A 20,277-nucleotide genomic window follows, 5' to 3' on the forward strand; every position below is an offset into this window, starting at 1 on the left:
GCACCATTTTACATTTCCACTAGCAGTGTATGAGGATTCCAACTTTTCCACATCCACAACACTTGTTATTATGTCTTTTTGATTATAGCATCATAGTGAGTATGAAGTGGTATCTCACTGTAGTTTTGATTTGCATTTCTCAGATGGCTAATGATGTTCAACATCTTTTCATGTGCTTATTGGCCATTTATATATTTTCTTTGGAGATAGGTCTATTCAGATCGTTTGGTGTATTCAGATCTTTTGTTCATTTTTTATTGGATTATCTTTTTCTTGTTGAGTTGTAAGAGTTCATTACATATCCCAAACACAAGTCCCTCATCAGATATATGGTTTGCAAATATTTTTTCCCATTTAGCAATCCTAAGTGGTCTGAGGATCATCTGATTCTTACTAATTTTTGCATTTTAAAGAACTAGCACGTAATCTGGCACATTGTATGCGTTCAATAAATGTTAAATGGATGTTACATAACATTAACTGCTTTGAAGACAAGAATAATGCCTTAGGTACTTCCCTGGTGGTGCAGTGGTTAAGAATCCACCTGCCAGTGCAGGGAACATGGGTTCAATCCCTGGTCCAGGAAGATCCCACATGCCATGGAGCAACTAAGCCCATGCGCAACTACTGAGCCTGCGTTCTAGAGCCTGCGAGCCACAACTACTGAGCCCACGAGCCACAACTATTGAAGCCCGCACGCCTAGAGCCCATGCTCCACAATGAGAGGCTGCCGCAACAAGAGAAGCCACCGCAACAAGAGAAGCCACTGCACCGAGAAGCACGTGCACCGCAATGAAGAGTAGCCCTGGCTCTCCGCAACTAGAGAAAGAAAGCCCATGCACAGCAACGAAGACCCAACACAGCCAAAAATAAATAAATAAATTTATTTTTTTAAAAAAGAATAATGCCTTACTCAATCAGCATCTCCCTCACACTTTACACCTAGCGCTAGACACAAAGCACACACCTTGGAAATACACAGAGACTGAGTAACTCTCACTTGAACAGACAGTGGGGATGATGTTGCAAAAGAATCCAGAGGAACTTGGAAAGCCATCTGAAACCAACAGAACTTACCTGTATATTGGCTACTACCAGTTACCCCTGAGACAGCTGCTGCTCTCTGAGAATAAGAAGCAACTTCTATATAAGCCATTCTTGCAGTGGCCCACACTCAGAAGTAGTCATCAAAATGCTCTATTACCTAGAAAACTGGCTCCCTCCCTCCATTCCCTTAGCCAGTGGGAGATATCAAGCACATGACAGCACTAAATGACATGCTGGCTTTGCCTGAAGTGCCCTTTCTTCTCAAGGAGCTCAAACTTGATCTAGAGAGACAGGCTGGTATCTGGACCACATCAGAGATGTACAGCGGGCAAAGGTGCTCCATCCTTTGTGGTTTCTAAGTTAGAAAGTGACTCTTCCTCTTAAGCACTAACATGAAATCCTTCGTGATCATTAATAGCCAACAGTAAATACTTTCCAAACTTAACACAGAATACAAATAGGACTGAAGGAAGCTTTGGGGAGAAGGAAAAACTGAAGAACATGGCTCATTGCACCAGAAGGCCTAGGCCAGTGAGGCAGGAAATGTCTCTAACATCTCTTCCTTTCTATAATACTATTCAAGCTACAAACATAATCTAGGCCCTTCAACTTCATGCCCTTCCTGCTAGTCACTGTGTCACTCAAATTCAAAATCTTCTGGTTTGCCAATGCTGCCTGTAAGAGAAAGGAAGAACTCCTCAGTAGGACACACAGTGCCCTCCATGACAGCATTGAGAGTAACCTCTCCTGTGACCACACAAGGCCATGATCTGACTCCAGTCTGCCTGGCACTTAACATATGCTCCCCTGCACTATGTATAATACACCGGAAAGCACATGCACTTTGGAATTAGAAAGTCTGGAAGCCCTACTTGCCTGGATTAAGGTATGTCTTCCCTACCTCTTTATTATTATTTTTTTTTCTGGCTATCATCTTTACATCTTACTTACTTATTTATTTATTGGCTGCGTTGGATCTTTGTTGCTGCACACAGGCTTTCTCTAGTTGCAGTGAGCAGGGGCTACTCTTTGTTGCAGTGCACAGGCTTCTCATTGCGGTGGCTTCTCTTCTTGCAGAGCACGGGCTCTAGGAGCATGGGCTTCAGTAGTTGCAGCACACGGGCTCAGCAGTTGTGGCTCGCAGGCTCTAGAGTGCAGGCTCAGTAGTTGTGGCACATGGGCTTAGTTGCTCCGCGGCATGTGGGATCTTCCCAGACCAGGGCTCGAACCCGTGTCCCCTGCATTAGCAGGCGGATTCTTAACCACTGAGCCACCATTCCCTGCCTCTTTAATCCCTTCTCCAATCCAAACTCCTCAGCATAGCATATAAGGCCTTACATGATCTCATACCTGCCTCCCTTTCCAGTCTTCCTACTTCCTCATTACGCCCCACCTCCTACTTGGATGCTCCAATAATACTATACCTTATACAGTGACCTGTCAGTGCTGTTCTCTCCCTCTCACCTCCCACCTTGCACATGTTGCTCCTCCTGCTTAGAGGGCCCTCCGCCTCTCTCCTTGGCTGGTTAATTTCTAGTCATTTTCCACATCAGCTAAAGGGATCTCCTGATCCCTTTCCCACGATTTTCTGTGCTCCCAGAGAGCTCTGTGCTTCTCTGTATTACAGCAGTTATTACATCTGCTTATTTCACTAACTCTTCCACTGGACTATGAGCAGCCTGAGAGTAGGGCCTATGTCTTCGTTATCCTTCACAGCTAAGGCAGTGCCTTTGTAAATGCTCAGGGTATACTTGATGAATGGATAAATGAATGAAAAGGATTTTCCCACCATATACATAAGGCTGGCATAACAAATAACTTTATTATTACTTTAAGCCAACAACATTGCAACTCAGAGTGTCGCACTGACTTGTATCACGTAACAACCGTGTGGTGGAGCTAGTATAAAAAGCCAGATCTTCAGAGACCCAGACCAATGTCCGGACCTCTCCCCTGACTCTAAGCTCATATTTCCAACTGCCTAATTAACAACACCACTTAGATGTTTATGTAGCCATCTCAAACTTAACATGGCCAAAATTTTTCTGCATTTCCTCCCCACCGCCCAACAAAAATTTCTCCCAGTCCATCCTGTTTCAGTACACAATAACATCAGCCATGGTGTTGCCAACTACTCAAGTCAAAACAAAACAAATTCATAAAACCTGAAAGTCAAGCTTGATTATTTCTTTCCCTTACGTCCCATATCCAATCCACCAGCAAGTCTTGTAGGCTCTACTTCAAAACATATTCTAATTTCATCCACTTTTCTCCATCTCTGCCACCCTACCTGACCCGCCCCCAAACTCCAAAACTATCATTTCTCACCCAGACTACTGCAATAGCCTCTTAACTGCCCTCCTCGAAAGCCTTCCTACAATCCGTTCTCCTCAAAGCAGCCAGAAAGATCTTTTTGAAAAATGCAAATCAGCTCACCTCACTCCTATTTTTAACACCATCCAAAATTTTCATTGTACTCTCAATAAAATTCAACAAATTTAGCAGTATCTACAAGGCCTTACAGATCTAACTCTGCTATAAACTCCTTGACTTCATATGGTACTATTTTTCTCTTGCTCACTATAATTCAGTCTCATTGGCCTTCTTTTTTGGTCCCAAGACATGCCTAACTCGTTCCCACCGATTTATACTTGCTTCTCCCTCCACTTGACACACTTATGCTTCCAAATCTTCAAATTGCTAAGTCTTCTTCATTCAGGTCTTAGTTCAAATATCACCTCCTCAGAGGCATTCCATAAACCACCATATTAAAAGTAGCACCTCTCCTCTAGTCGTTCTCTATCCTATCACCCTACTTTTCTCAGCGCACGCATTACTTGCGTTTCCCCCATTAGAAAGTAAACTTCACAAGAGCAAGGACCTTGGTTGTCCTGTTCACTGCTGAATTACTGGACCTAGGAATATTCCTGACATCCTGAAGTCACAAGTATTTGAAGAGGGGAAGAATGAATAAACAATACAGATTACATACTTAATAAATGCTTGATGAATGTGTGAGTGAATGAATTAGGGAGTGGAATGGAAAGGGGAAAAAAAAAGTGGAAGCACTGCTATTTAATATTTTTAATATTTTCATAGCCACTCACTTTTCTCCACCCTCACTGCCTTTGCTCTTGCTCAGATCCCCACCATCTCTTTTTTTTTTTTTTTGCGGTACATGGGCCTCGCACTGTTGTGGCCACTCCCGTTGCGGAGCACGGGCTCTGGACGCACAGGCTCAGCCAGCGGCCATGGCTCACAGGCCCAGCCACTCCACGGCATGTGGGATCTTCCCGGACCGGGGCACGAACCCGTGTCCCCTGCGTCGGCAGGCAGACTCTCAACCACTGCGCCACCAGGGAAGCCCCCCACCATCTCTTAGACGACTACAGTACTCCCAACTAATTTCTTCTCCTTTCCCCAAGCTGAGCCCTCCAAAAATAACTTCCACACTTCCACCAGACTTGATCATTCTGAGACATAGATCTGAACATGTTATAAGCCCAAGTTTCTTATTATGTTGTTAGAAAGGCCTCGCCAACCTTATCACTGACTGCTATCCCCCTACATTTAACCTATACTCCAGTAATGCAGGCATTCTTACAGTTCCCAGAATATTCCAGGCTGTTTAATGCCTCCAAGCCTTTGCATATCTTTTCATTTTGCTGGACCACTCTTCCATACCTCACGGACTTTTGACTACCTACTGAACTCAAACTTACTCCTCAAGAACCATCTCAAGCATCTTCTCTGTTAAGTCTTTAATGATTCCCCCAAGCAGAGTTAATCACTCCCTCCTTTGTCACCACAGTACATAACACATACTTATAATATACTACCATCATTTGTTTCCATGTCCGTCTTTCCCTATGTGACTATTAGCCCCCTGAAAGCAGGAGCCATGTCTCCATGTTTGTGTCCCCAGCACCATATCTGGCATATTCAAGCACTCAATAATTGCTGACTGAAGGAATGAATGGATATATCTTAACTCCTCAACCTGGTGTTTAAAGTCAACCTCGGGACTTCCCTGGTGCTCCAGTGGTTAAGAATCCGTCTTGTAATGCAGGGGACGCCAGTTCCATCCCTGGTCAGGGAACTAAGATCCCACGTGCTGCAGGGTGCAGCATAACTCGAGAGCCCACGTGCTGCAGCTACAGAGCCCACATGCTCTGGAGCCCACGCACCACAACTAGAGAGAATCCCGTGCATGCACCACAATTAAGTGAAGAGCCCAAGCACCGCCAACAAAAGATCCCACGCACCGCAACGAAAGATCCCACGTGCTGCAACTAAGACCCAATGCAGCCCAAAAAATTAAATAAATAAATATTAAAAATAAAATAAAGTCAACCTCATATTGGCTCCAACCCATGTTTCTAGATTTAGTACTTAGTCCTCTCTTACTTGCTGATTCTCCAAACGCATCCTTCTTTCTCACATTTACTTGGGGCCTTTATTCCTGATGCTCTCTATAGTGAAATTTAAATCATCGGGTGGCTCCTTCTGCACGAAGTCTTCCCTAACCCCTCCAATGAGATTTACTTCCCAAATAGCACTTTTTTTTTCAATTGATAAGGTATTTAGAACTTATTTTATAATTATAGCCTTTCCAACTGGACTACATGTACTATTTTCCTAACTGAACTGTATAAGCTCCTTGAAGGTATGAAACATGAATTAGCGTCTTTCCTCTCAACCTAAGTACCTAACACGGTAGCTTGCACAAAGCAAGCAGGTATCACTAAATGTTTTATTAGTGGAGAATAGTATGTTTAATAGTATGCTTAAAGATATCATGCTTCCACTCCTTCATATATGTGCTTTTAGCTTGGTGTAAACTGGCCTCCTAGCCATATGATAAACTTTACCCCTCCTTTAAGAATCAGCCCAATGACATATCATCTCTGAAGTCTCCCCTAACTCTCCCAAATACACTTTCACACTCCTCCCATGCACCTGTGATACCTGTATATAGCTCTACTCATCACACTACATCGTCATTATCACTTGATGGGTCCCTCTCCCCACTAGACCATAAACTCTTTTGGAGCAAAGATAGTCTCTTTAACCATTTATGAATTCCCAAGACCTAATAAAGTATCTGGCAAAATTAAATGCTCAATAAATACATGGTGAATTTTGAAAACAGTAAATCCATGTTATAGAGTACACCAGCAACAGAGATCATGTAGTCACATCACCAGGTTCAAATCCCAAGTCTACTTACAAGCTATCCAACCTTGAATAAATTACTTGGCAGTGCCTCAGTTTTCACTGATCCGGAAGGTGAAGACAATAATAGTATTAAAATATAATTAAAAGAGTTAATGTATGTAAAATGCTTGGTATAATGCCTGGCATTATACCAGTATGCAATAAAAAAGTTAGCTATTATTTGTTACCATTAGAATAGAAGGAGAAAAGTCTGCTTCTGCAAGGCGCTAAATGACAGGCTCAGGAAGAGGTTAGGTTCAATCCTATGGGCAATGGAAAATAAAATGCCACTGGAGACCTCCTTAATAAGAGACACATTCAGTTATTGAGAATATCCTACTGGGAAGGGGGAAGGAGGGCAGAGGGAACACAAACCTTGGCAGGGCTATGCTCTCTGCTTCCAGCCTCCCCTTTCCCCACTGGTTCTCCCTAGTTGCTCAGGGCCAAAAGCCCCATGGTCATAACTCAGCATCCTCCTGGGAAAGCTGCACTTTAGAGGGAACTAATGAGTTTATGTTTACCTACAGATTTTCCTCTGAGGAGCAGAGAGATAACAAATGACTTCAAGAAGGGAAAACACAAAAATAAAATAGAGAAGAGGAATGATGCTGGATGGCTTACCCTGGGTTGGCTTTCACGGAAGTAAGCTTTTAGGACAAATAGCCCCAGGTGGACTGAGACTAAACTCCTCAGAGGCATTCTCTGTCAGTGCATGTGCCTCCATGGGTCAAAGATGCAAAGAAGCAGGATCTGGAAAAGGAGGACTAAAAAGGTGAAGCTACAGAAATAAGAATTCTAGCCCAGTATGAAGAATATTGCAACAGGGGAATTCAAAGAGGGAACAGGCTGACCACAGAATGATAAGTTCCCTATCATTAGACGGATTTAAACACAGATGAGGTGATCACTTGCTGGGAGTGTTCAACACGGGTGGATGGACTAGATTTAAGATTCAAGTTCAGGGCTTCCCTGGTGGCGCAGTGGTTAAGAATCCGCCTGCCAAGGCAGGGGACACAGGTTCAATCCCTGGTCCGGGAAGATCCCACATGCCATGGAGCAACTAAGCCCGTGCGCCACAAGTACTGAGCCTGCGCTCTAGAGCCCACAAGCCACAACTACTGAGCCTGAGTGCCGCAACTACTGAAGCCCGCGTGCCTAGAGCTCGTGCTCTGCAACAAGAGAAGCCACTGCAATGAGAAGCCCACACACGGCAACGAAGAGCAGCCCCCGCTCGTCGCAACTAAAGAAAGCCCACATGCAGCAACCAAGACCCAACGCAGCCAAAAAATAAATAAAATAAATTTATTTTTAAAAAAAGGATTCAAGTTCAATAAACATCTGAATATCTACTCTGTGCTAGCCACTGAGAGAGATTAGGTGCTGGGAACACAGAGATGAAAAATGGTATGGTTCTGTCCCCTCAAGGAGTTCACTGAGCGATGGGGGAGACAAACAAAACAACACAGTAAGTGTTGATAGATGTCTATACAGAGTGCTGTTGGGGCGGAAAGCAGGTCCTCAGATACTGTGCCTATGACTCACTGGTAAGGAGGAATATGGCACTAATTAAAAACGAAAATGCTTCATAAGCAGTTTATAAGCAAATAGTACTGTCAGGCACTACTGTGTTATTGCTGGAACAGAGTACATCAGCTAACCTTTGCAATTTAGTCAACACTTCCTAAAACCTGAGTAGAATCCATATCTACAAACATTCTCATTTATTCAACAAATGTCTGCTATGCGCCAAGAACTGAGGAATGTAGAGAGATGAAAAAGATAGTCCCTGCACTCAAGAAGTTAGAACATTCCTCTTAATTTTTTCTTCCTCTCTCCTACCCTCCTTTATTGGCCGGAGGACACCTTAAATTCCTTCTGGAAGTAGATGAGTTATTAAGTAATGGGTTAACCAAACAAATGACTGCAAAAAGTAAGAGTGAGGGACTCCTCTGGCGGTCCGGTAGTTAAGACTCCACGCTTCCAATGCAGGGGACGTGGGTTCAATCCCTGGTCCAGGGAACTAAGATCCCATATGCTGTGTGGCACAGCCAAAAAAAAGAGCTGGGGATGGGAGGTTTATAATGGGAAACCAAATGGGAAGGAAAGACTGTCTGCAAATAGGGTGACTGCCAGAGTATGAGACTCTGACTGCACAAAAAGACAAAGGTTACAGAATTGGAGGTTACATGTAGGCCTTTTTGTGTATAACTTCCCTATCACCATTTTTTTCTTCTCATCACAAGATTATTTGCACAGATTATTAATAATAATTATACCTTCATTTGGTTATTCCCTAGTATCCACCGAGTACCCAAAAGAAATTGTAGGAAACACAAGGCACAGTAAAATCCTGGGATCCAAGACTTTCAAAGCTGCGGGAAACCTCTAGAAGGTCATCTAGTCCAAACCTATCATTTCACATATGAGGAATTAAGGTATGGGGCTTCCCTGGTGGCGCAGTGGTTGGGAGTCCACCTGCCAATGCAGGGGACGCGGGTTCGTGCCCCGGTCTGGGAAGATCCCACATGCCGCGGAGCGGCTGGGCCCGTGAGCCATGGCCGCTGAGGCTGCGCGTCCAGAGCCTGTGCTCTGCAACAGGAGAGGCCACAACAGTGAGAGGCCCCCGTCCCCAAAAAAAAAAAAAAAAAAAAAAAAAAAAAGACAGTATGGGAAGCATACAGTACTCACACTGCCCAGAGTGGTTAAAAGCACAGATGTAGGAGTCATCCTGGATTTGAACCCTACCTCTGTCACTTACCTAGCTGTGTGACAGTGGGCAAATTACTTAAACTCTCTATGCCTCAGTTTCCATATCTGAAGAATGGACATAACCATCATTATACCTACCTTGTAAGGTTGTGGTATGAAATTAGATAATGCATATAAAATACTTGGCACCAGGACCTGGCACAGAGTAAGTACACTATATCATTTCACCTTTAGCACTCTCCTGCTCAGCCCTGGCCTCAGAATCCTTCTCAACACAACCTTCTAAGCAGCTGTTATCATTTGGCTGTCTCTGCGATAAAACAAAATCTGCTATTTCTAGTCTAGAATCTAGGTCTATTGTTTACTACTCTAGTTTTTTTCCCCACTACATTATGCTACTACTCATTTTACACATCTTTAAAAAAAAAAATCCAAAGATATATGGTCAGATGTCCAAGATTAAACTTCAGTCACACATGCGTCAATCCCTCAATAAGATCTTGGCTTTAACCAAGAATTCCTAGAGAAAAAAAATCCCTGGAAACAAGGAACATTTATCAAATGTCTACAGGGAGAGACCCACAGGAGGAAAAACAAAACAGTCCAAGATTACTACTTTGAAGAAGCAAGGGATGGGAACTTCTACAGCCTCCCTGAGAAGAGAAAATATAACAGACTGCTACTTCCTCCTTGATGTACCCACTACACATATTCCACTGACACAGCACCTGTGACACATTTTTGTACTTATTTATCACTCTCTCTCCACCCAGGCTAGTCTGTGAACTCCTTGAAGGCAGTTATCACACATTACCCATCTTGGTATGATCAAGCATAGCACAGTACCTGGCATACAGAAGGTGCTTCCAAAAAGTTTGATGAATTTATAAATGAACACAGAGAAAACTATGAAACACAAGGAAAGAAGATATCATTGTAAATCAGAATAGTTCTACAAAGCAAGAGAGCCTTGGGCTAGAACCTTAAAGTACAGGTGGGATTTGGAAAGACACGGGGGAAAGGAAAGGTACTCTAGGCAGACAGGACAGCAAAAACAAAGACCTGGCGGTAATCAGAAACATGGTACACAGTATGTTAGAGCTTTAGTCATGACTTAGTCCAATAGTTCAAATCTCATAGGGATGCTGTAAACATTCAATAAAAAAGCACATACTACTAAGGAGAGGAACTTATTACCACTACTCAAAAATAATAATCACCTTTATGCCAGGCACCATACTGAGTGAAGGGACTGCAACAATGAGCAAGATAGACTTGGACTCCGCTCTCATGTAGCTAAGAGTCTAGTGGGGAAGACAGACAGTTAAAATAATGCTTGGTAGAGCTGGGTTAGAGGAAGTACAGGGGGGCTGAAGGAACATAAAGTAGGGTCACCCAATCAGTTGGCAGTAAGAGAAAGCTCCCTGATTTTCAAAGTGTGGCTTGAGATACTCAAGGGGTTCTGAGTCCCTTCAAGGACCACAAGGCTTCAAAGTGAGATTTTTTTTTTTGAATAAAGGGTTTCATGACTAAAGGTTTAAAAACAACCAATCTAGTCCAATCTCCTCTTTTAACAAGAATAAAACAAGGCCCAGAAGAGGCAAATTACACACTAAAGGCAATAATAACTCAAGTTAGCTGTAGGGTGAGATACCTGCTTTGAACTTGAGCTGGAAACTACTCACTACTCTGCATGACATCACATCATTTTGGCAGATGAACAATTACTGGGAGTAGACACATCCGGAATTCACAGGCACTAGCCAGGCAGGCAGGCTGGCCCTGATTGGATGTAGAAGTACTTTATCACCTTAGGTCCCAAACCAGCTCTCTGTGCCAAGATGATGCCTCCAATTCTTCTCATGGTTAGCCAGTTCCCCCTTCAAGAAGGAACTCACTGGCTCCAGGAATAGGTCTGCTTCTGGGCCTCCAAGCTGGTACCCATGCTTTATCCCTAACATTCTCAAGCACCCTGTGGTTTAGCAAGTTGAAGAACTTAGCCAGTCATCACAGCGTTTAATACCTAGCCCTAGCTTGAGCTGGCTGGACCCATCTCTCATCTCCCTAATTGCCACTGGGCTCATCACTCCCCGTGACCAGGGGTTCAGCAGAATCAAATTATAGGTAAATTAAACGACCTATATGGAAAAACCAATATTATTTAGTTAACCCCCACTTTGAATCTCTCAGGAATGAAAGGCTGCTTCACATTTTGGAGATGGGACTTTTTTTTTTTCTTGCGGTACGCGGGCCTCTCACTGTTGTGGCCTCTCCCGTTGCGGAGCAGAGGCTCCGGACGCGCAGGCTCAGCGGCCACGGCTCACGGCTCACGGGTCCAGCCGCTCCGCGGCATGTGGGATCCTCCCGGACCGGGCACAAACCCGTGCCCCCTGCGTCGGCAGGCGGACTCTCAACCACTGCGCCATCAGGGAAGCCCGGAGATGGGACTTTTGTATATTAAGAAAAAGGTAGTTTATTTTGGTAAGATGAGTCGGGCATGAGAAATGGAACCGAGGCGTTCAGTATAGTATGGCGGTGTAAAACTTAGTTCAGTATAGCACAGGCAGACCTGGGATGGAATCTGCACTTCCCCTCACAAACTGTGGAATCCTAGGAATGCTACTTAACCTCTCTTGCCTCAGTGTCATTTATAAAATGCGGTAAACACCAACTAATTCACAGGGCTGCTGTTAGTAATAAGATAATGTAGGCTTTAAACAGGGGCTGGTTTATGGTAAGGGCTCAATAAACAGCAGGCTTTTCTATTGGTAGCTCTTTTCCTCTCAAAAACAGAAGCAGTGAGCAAAGCCTTAATTACCTTAACTAAATACTATAGAAAGTAATAATGAAACGGACAAAGGGAACATAAATAAACTGATGGCTGCTATTCCAGACTACTTATCATGCTAACGGCATCTGATATTGGAAAACACAGGCCCGATATCCTAGAGAACAAATCAGAGCATGCAATCTTTCCAAAGAAGTAGCAAGAAGTAACCTACTGCATCTTAGCTAGGCTATCCATTACTCTTTTATAATCTGAGCTCCACAATAGTCTCTCTACCAAGCAGAAGGTACTACAGGAGAGCAACTCTGATGCCATATGCTTCTTTATAAACCTAACCTTTAATTTTTCAGCTCAAACCCATCTCCATCATAAAGATTTCACTGAATCCCCCAGCAGACTTGAGTGCTTGTCTCTTGTGCCCCACTGAATCTGTTACACACTTCCATTACAGCAATTATCTAGTATTGCAGTGGGCCATTTGCATGTCTCTTCTCTACACTATAAATTGGTAAAGATCCTGTCTTACTCATCTTTGGATTCCCAGTGCCTAAAACACAGTAGACCCCCATAATTACAAATTAAAGGATGGATTTCACCTTCTCTTTCACTAGTTAAGGCTACTAAGAAACAGCTGGGGAGATAGAAGTATCGAAAGAAACTCACAAACTAAAGTATGCCAGACCATACCCCTGCCCACCCCTCCTTTTTTTTGAGCTTGAAGGGATGTCTGTTCCTGCTTCTCAGAGTTACTTTTTTAAACACACAAGGAAAAGGATAGAACCATCCACACAGAATTTTCAGACAACAGATTATATTATTTCTCAGTAAATGAAACAAGGAAGAGAAGTTTCTGGGATAAATGCTAGTGGTTACATATAAAGTTGACCTCTAGACATGACTCTCTGGAAGTATAATTATGATACTAGAAGCTCTTAAGTTCTTAAAACAATAAGGGAAGAAAAGCTAAGAAGCAAAAATCAAAAATGTTTAACATCAAAACTTTAAGTTCTTTTCTCCTTTGCCAAAACTTTTGCTCTTTATCTCAATGAACCCTGATATATGTAACTGAAATCTGCCCCCCCAAAGGAGAGCCCATGACTAACAAACCATGTATAATAACTTAAATACAGTACTTACTTTTTCAAGGCACTTTCAAATATATCTCATTGAACTACAACCAACCATAATCACAGAAACTTAAAGCTGAAAGGGGTCTTGGAAGTCATTTCCACGACTACCACACCTCACCAACAAAGCGGCATCCAAACATCCCTGGTCTTTAGTGACTGAAAGATATGGGTCTAAAATGCTTCTTTAAAAATCTCTCCCTGCTCTGACCACCTGCCAGTTTCTCAGTCTCCTCCCCTCCACCTTAACGTTCCCAAACAGGTAAACCAAAACCTCCAAGTCATCCCACCACCAAACAACAGTTTTTGCTTCTCAAGTCTACTTCTACTCTCCTTCTCTGGGCCTCATCCCCAATCCTCACCCCCAACACACAGCCAGGGCCTCTAAGATTCTGATCCCTCAGAGATCCCACTGGTTCCATCCCCAACAATCAATCCCCTTTCTCCTATTTCTCCCTGCTGTCCATATGCTGTCATGGGCAAAACCACAAGCACCCCTAGCCATGAATGTACCTCTGGCCTCAGAATCTTTTCCCTTTCCTTTCTCACCTCTCTCTGCTTCTCAGCGCTGTCCCTTCATTCCTTCAAACTCAATGTCTCCTTCCTCCTAGTGATTTCCTTCAAGGACCACTGGTAATTGAATACACCAGTTGTTAAATGCCTGTTATGTAGGTAAAGGGGACATATACCCTCAAGAGCTCACTCTCAAAGAACTTCTAAGTCTAGAAGGAGGGAAGAAGGGAGGTGGGTGGGAGGAGAGGGTAGGGAGGGGGGGTAGAGAGAGAGAGAGAAAGAGAAAAAGACAGAGAGAGAGAGAGAGAGGGAGAGAGAATCACTTATCTGTTAAGACTCATCTCCTCTGGGAAGCCTTCCCTAGCCCAAACTGAATTGGTCCCCTCTTCTCAGTCCCACCATTATACCTCCGATGCAATGACTAGTCTTCTTATGCGTCTCCCACCACCATACTGTGAGCTCTTCAATGGGAAGGTCCCTAGCACTTAGCCCAGGACTCGGCACAAAGGGGATACTTGTTGTTTGTTAAGTGAGTGAATGAGTGAATTCCGATATACAGTTGTCCATGCATCCATTCGTCCTATCATTCGATAACAAAAACTTTACTGAGCCCACATTATGTACAAAGTTCTAGAATGTAAAGAGCTCTTACGTAAACATAACCCGAAGCTCTAATACTAGTAGATAAGCACTCTTCCGCGGTCCGCGTCCCCAGCCCCACTGAAAACCTAGACAGAGTCTCTTCCCTCAGTAAAACCCGGCTTTCCCTTGCAGGAGCCCACGCCCCTCCAACTCAAGCTACCTGGAGGCCCTCTAATCCTCCCAGGACCCCCACCTAATAATCCCAAATCTTAACACCCCAACTCCTCTGGCTTCTCTTCCTGTCCTCCATCTCCACCCTTGAGGTTACTGCAAGTCTTCTGCCCCACGACCGCCTCCGAGTCCCTGAGTCCTGGAGTCCAGGGTACCTCAGATTTCCCCCTCCCCGCACCCGTCCCCTGTTGGCTCCTTCCCTCTCAGGATTCCATCTCTCCTAGGACCCCCACTTCCGATACCTCCCCTCCCCTCCCTTCAGTTTCAGGTTGAGTCTCTCCTCTCCTCGACTCTCAACTCTTCTTACCTCATCCAACTCCCGTTCCCCGGCAGCACCTGCTCCAACCTCAACCTCCACCACCGCCGCCATTTTCACAACTCTCCCCCTCCCCGCAGGCCCCGCGCCAGCCAGCTGCTTCCGCCGCTCAAGTGCTCCTAGCCAATCGGCGGTGCGGGCTCCGGCAGAGGGGGCGGGACACCAAGACAGGCGGAGACCTGAGGCGAACTAAGAGACCATCTACCTGCTACCCACTTAAAGGTCAAGGAGGGACGGATCCCTTACACTTCTAACCTTCCGCGGGGGAGAGTTCTTGGAAAATGAGAAATTGGCCTTGTATTATTTTCAGTGCAAATATTTCACCAATTTCCCCCTTTGGAGAGCCAAAGAGAAGGGTCCCTAAACCGTCTACTTTCGCGACGCTCCCTCACTCTGGGCAACAGGAGTGAAGCGTGGAGACTAAGGACTACATTTCCTAGAATGCATTGAAGCTGACCCGGAAGTTTAAATTCCGCTCTCTCTAGAGGAGATTTGTAACGAGTGAAATATACATAAACCACCGAATGTATTTTCCTGGCAATAGCACATGCTTTCTTACCTAGGTGGGAGTCATTTTCCGGAAACAGCGGCTTCTTGAGGCCCCAGAACGAATTCACGGACTTCGGGAGGCGGAAGAGTGGCGCTTCGGGTCAGAAGGCGGAGGTCAGAGAACAGAATTGGCAGGAGAATGGGTTTGTGGCCCAGGATCTGAGGCAGAGGTGGCTCTTCGAGGCCCATTATCCCGGGTGAGGGTCGTTGGGGTTGTCGATGGGGAGGGGAATGGACGAAAGGGAGGAAGGGTGACCATCAAGGAAGTGGACAGAACAGCGCATTCCGAGGAGCCGTGGAAGTAGCTGCTTAGGCTTCCGAAGCTGAGAGCTGAAGAGCCTTGCGGGACTTGCACGGCCCCCAACTGCTTCTTAGGCTCTCACGCCTCAGGATCCACTTCACACAGCTCCGTACTCTTTCCTATGCCCACACTTTGCGTCCCCAGCTCCTACCTTTACCCTCGTCCTGTACACCTTATTCACGATGCTGCACCCCGACTTATAGCTTCCTAACTCATTTCCAACCCTCTGCCTCCTACCCAGGACTGTCAACTTTTGAGCTTCAGGGAACATTCTCACAACTCCTTTCCCCAGTTCAACTCAGCTAATTCCATATTATCAAAGCATTCCTAATAATATTATCTATAAGGTAAGGTTAGTCACAGATATTTATTAGAGCTTACTAAGTGTCAGGCACTGTCCTTTGTATTTACATAAATTATTTTATTGAATCCTCTTTATTTTAATTTTTTTAATTAAAATTTTCTTTTCTTAGGTTGCTCTGGGTCTTAGTTGCAGCAGGCAGGCTCCTTGTTTGCAGCTCACGGGCTCCTTAGTTGTGGCATGCGAACTCTTAGTTGCAGCATGCGTGTGGGATCTAGTTCCCTGACCAGGGATGGAACCCGTGTCCCCTGCATTGGAAGGCAGATTCTTAACCACTGTGCCACCAGGGAAGTCCCTGAATCCTCTTTACAAAAATAAAATAAAATAAAAGTACTTCTGCATACTATCCAAGTTTATATGTGTTACAAATATCTTTCAGTCAGTCGTTTGTATTTTAACCTTGTGTTACCTTATTTTTCATATTTCCATCTTTGATCCATTTGAGTAAAATTTTAAAAATATGTTATGAGGTAGGGATCTGCTTTTACTTTTCTTCACATTGTGAACCGGTTTTCTTTATTTCTTTTTTTTTTTTTACATCTTTATTGGTGTATAATTGCTTTACAATGTTGTATTAGTTTCTGCTGTATAACAAAGTGAATCAGCTATATGTATACATATATTCCCATATCCCCTCCCTCTTCAGCCTCCCTCCCACCCTCCCTATCCCATCCCTCTAGGTGTGAACCAGTTTTCTGAACACCATTTATTACTTCATCTTTTTCTGGCAAAATCGTGCTCTATCTTACAATCAACTTAACAGGTTGTAAATTCCCATTTATATGAGTCTGTTTCTGGAATCTATTTGCTTGCTTCTGTAGACCATATGTTGAAATACTGTGACTTTGTAATTCTTTTCAGAGTTGTTCTCCACCTCTTTGATCCATCTTTTTAGAATTGTCTTAGCGATTTGTGGCCCTTTATTGGTTGATGACTTTGTGGTGATTGCCAGCAACTTCTGCTGGAATTCTGATTAGAATTATGTTGACTTAATAAACTACTTTTTTCTTTCCTTTTTTTTTTTAATTTATTTTACTTATCTTTGGCTGCATTGGGTCTTCGTTGCTGCGTGGGCTTTCTCTAGTTGCAGCGAGCAGGGGCTACTCTTCGTTGCTGTGCACAGGCTTCTCACTGCGGTGGCTTCTCCTGTTGCGGAGCACGGGCTCTAGGCGCGTGGGCTTCAGTAACTGTGGCACATGGGCTTGGTAGTTGTGGCTCGCGGGCTCTAGAGCGCAGGCTCAGTAGTTGTGGCACACGGGCCCAGCTGCTCCGCGGCATGTGGGATCCTCCTGGACCGGGGCACGAACCCGTGTCCCCTGCGTCGGCAGGGGGGCTCTCAACCACTGCGCCACCAGGGAAGCCCCTAATGTAGAATTTAATTTCAGAGTAAAACAGATAAAAGTGGTAGCATTGTTATTTTCCTTAAAAGAGGGGAAGTATTTACTTACCTACATTCTCATATCCCACATTTGGGGGCTTTTGAAGAAGTAGAGATTCCAGAAATCCCAAAGCTACTAGTAATAATTTCTATCTGGGTTGAGAAGTAGCATGGAAAAGTAACTAGCAATACCACCTCCTCAGCCAGACTGCCTGGCTGCCCACCTCATTAAGTGGTTTGGCATGTCTGTATGTCAGCTTCTTCTCCTATTAAAGAGGGAATGATAGCTCCTACCTTACAGGGATATTTAAGAATTGAATGAGTTACTTACTCATGAAGGGTTTTGAAAACTACCTGTACTTAAGCACTACATAAGTGTTACCTAAAACAAAAATGGAAATTTGTGTTATTGTGTGTTTGGGATAGGAAGACTATAATGTTGCCTGGGTATAGAGGGTTAAGGGCTTGAAGGTGGAAGGGTGAGGGAGGCCCCAAAGCAAAGGAGGTTGGAGACTCGGGGTCCAACCCTCTCTACTCCTTCATCCAGCCTCAGCCTAAGTGGACCGAGATCGTGAACAGAAAGCTGAAGTTCCCACCTCCGCTGCTGGGTGCCATTGGACCTGGTGTAGCAGCTGCTGGACTTGCAGGTTGAGACCACAGACGGCAGGCCAGGCGGGCCCCTGCAGAATGTGGAGGAGGCTGAGGACCACTCCTGGAGGGAGGCGCTCAATCTGGCCATCCGCCTGGGCCACGAGGCCATCAGTGATGTGCTGTTGGCCAGTGTCAAGTTCGACTTCCGGCAGATCCACGAGGCCCTGCTGGTGGCTGTGGACACAAACCAGCCGGCAGTGGTGCGTCGCCTGCTGGCCTGGCTGGAATGGGAGAAGGGCCGCAAGGTGGACACCAGGCCTTTCTCACTGGCCTTCTTTGACTCATCAGTCGATGGCCCCCGCTTTGCCCCTGGTGTCACCTCCCTCACCCTGGCCTGCCAGAAGGACCTGTATGAGATCGCCCAGCTGCTCATGGACCAGGGCCACAGCATCGCCCGGCCCCACCCTGTCTCCTGTGCCTGCCTCGAGTGCAGCAACACATGCTGCTGTGATCTGCTCCAGTTCTCCCTGTCCCGCATCAACACCTGTCATGGCATTGCCAGCTGTGCCCACCTCTCACTGGCCAGTGAGGACACCATGCTGGCTGCCTTCCAGCTCAGCTGTGAGCTCAGGCGCCTTGCCCACAAGGAGCCTGAGTTTAAGGTTGGTTTCTGCTCCCTTCCCCTGCCCTTGGTGTCCCGTATCTGTCCTCCAACGGGGCGTGGTCGGGCCTGTGGTGGGTGTTCTGGGAAGAGGGAAACAACAGAAAGATGTTCTCAGGAAACCTCCATTCTGATGGGGAGCTGCAGAATTCCACCCTGAGGGGGATCTCATTCTAATTGCAGACAGCTGTCACTCCAGGGGTACCTAGTCTCATGGGGGTGGGACAGACCCTATCCTGGGTGTCTCCTGGGTCAGTCTGAGGGAGGAGAGAGAACATAGATAGGAAGGCAGCTGGACAGACTTAGAGATGACATTCAGTAGAACCTGTCCTTTCTGAATACCTACTGTGTGGTCCCACCTAGAGCATTGTGTGTTGGGGCCTCATGCTTGTGATCGCAGCAGGGAGAGAGAGGGCAGAGAGAGGCGGACAAGACTCCCAGGATGCTCAGCTTCATTCAGGGTCTCTGTGGATGGTACCAGAGGGCTTCTAAGGAGCAGAAAAGAGGTCAGGAAGCTACAGATGTTGTGTGCAGGGCAGACTCCTTGGAAGAAGTGGGATTAATCTTGGCTACACAACGAGGTGGTTTAACACAAGTGAAGAGGAGTAGGGAGGATATTTGAGGTAGGGATTCCGTCCAAGCAAAGACTCTCGGCTAGTAACAGTAGACATGGGATGAGTGCAGGAACCCTGTGCAGACAGAATGCGTGAAGGGGAGCCAGGGAGGCCTGGAGGCAGGGGCTGGTCAGGGGCTTTGAATTCACCAGTCCAGTTCCATCCATCGCTCATCCACTGACATCCCCTCTGTGCCAGGCAGTCTTGGTTCCCATGGTCAAGATTACCATTAGGTGGGGAAACAAACAAGGATATTAACAGAGTCCTAGGGCAGGATGTGACCTGTGCCGGACGAGCTCAGGGAAGAGCCTGCTGCTTCTCCAGAGTTGTAGAAGGACCAGGGAATGAAGAGCCTCCACTTCACAGGTAGCAGGGAAGAGCAGCCCTTTCCAAAGGACCATCCCTCATCCTCGTAGCAGCCCACAGAAGGAGGCAGCAGGAATGATCATCCCCACTTTCCAGGCAAGGGGGCTGAGGCTTGGATAGGGGAAATACCTTACCCAGCATGACACCACCTGAGGGACCATGCTGGGCCTCAGACCTAGCCTCCTAAAATCCTAGCCTGGATTCTCTCTGGTGTTAGGGCCCCAAGTAAAACTGAGGCTAGGACGGGTAAAGTGGAAACAAGAACTGCCCACTCGTGTCTGCAGCTCCTAAAACTGCCAGCACGGGCTCTCATGTAAGGTAGGTGCTCAACAAAGTAATTCAATTAACCCAAGAAGGCATGAAGAATAGCAGCAGAAGTGGGACAGGAATAGGGAGGAGGAAGTACAAGGGGTGGACAAAGGTGACGGAGGGGTCTGAGTTGAAATGACTCGGCAATGAGGTAGATGCAGCGACAGAGAAGCAAGGTTGACCCAAGAAGTGCCTCGTTACAGCCAAGAGGATAGGTGGGGTGGAAGGGAAGAAAGGAATAGAGGACTCAGGGTGACACCAGCTGTGGGGAAGTGACGGCCGAGGGCAGAACAGAGTGGCCCAGACCCACTTTTGGGAGGGTGGGGGCTGACCTAATGGGGCTGGGCCCCCAGGGTGGCAGGCGCACACGGACTTCCTCCCTACAGCATGAGCACATTGCCCTGGAGTCGCTGAGCCAGGACTACGGCTTTGAACTGCTGGGCGTGTGCCAGAACCAGAGCAAGGTCACTGCGGTGCTCGATGCCTTGGGCGAGGACAGCAAGACTGAGCCCGAGGCCGAGGGTCCGGACCAGGCCTTTGAGGAAGGCATCCCCAACCTGGCGACGCTGCGACTGGCCATCACCTACAACCAGAAGTGGGTCAGCTGGGCCCTACCC

At 46.0% G+C, this 20,277-nt stretch overlaps 2 protein-coding genes across 2 annotated transcripts in view; one reads left to right on the plus strand and one right to left on the minus strand.

The window, feature by feature from the left end:
• The window catches only part of RNF121 (ring finger protein 121), an 81,748-nt gene extending 67,127 nt beyond the window's left edge, over positions 1 to 14,621 (minus strand). The window contains exon 1 of the mRNA XM_024731811.1: positions 14,522 to 14,621. Within this exon, the coding sequence (XP_024587579.1) occupies positions 14,522 to 14,584 (63 nt within the window). The 5' untranslated portion in view covers positions 14,585 to 14,621. The remainder of the gene's footprint in view (positions 1 to 14,521) is intronic.
• A 2,740-nt stretch (positions 14,622 to 17,361) lies between these two features.
• The window catches only part of LOC112390751 (short transient receptor potential channel 2-like), a 17,956-nt gene continuing 15,040 nt past the window's right edge, over positions 17,362 to 20,277 (plus strand). Inside the window, 4 exon segments of the mRNA XM_024731819.1 lie at positions 17,362 to 17,367; positions 17,667 to 17,734; positions 17,736 to 18,372; positions 20,047 to 20,268. Of these exon segments, the coding sequence (XP_024587587.1) occupies positions 17,362 to 17,367; positions 17,667 to 17,734; positions 17,736 to 18,372; positions 20,047 to 20,268 (933 nt within the window).

This window comes from Neophocaena asiaeorientalis, unplaced genomic scaffold, assembly GCF_003031525.2.
Source record: "Neophocaena asiaeorientalis asiaeorientalis breed wild unplaced genomic scaffold, Neophocaena_asiaeorientalis_V1.1 scaffold232, whole genome shotgun sequence".
In the NCBI taxonomy this organism is placed as follows: domain Eukaryota; kingdom Metazoa; phylum Chordata; class Mammalia; order Artiodactyla; family Phocoenidae; genus Neophocaena; species Neophocaena asiaeorientalis.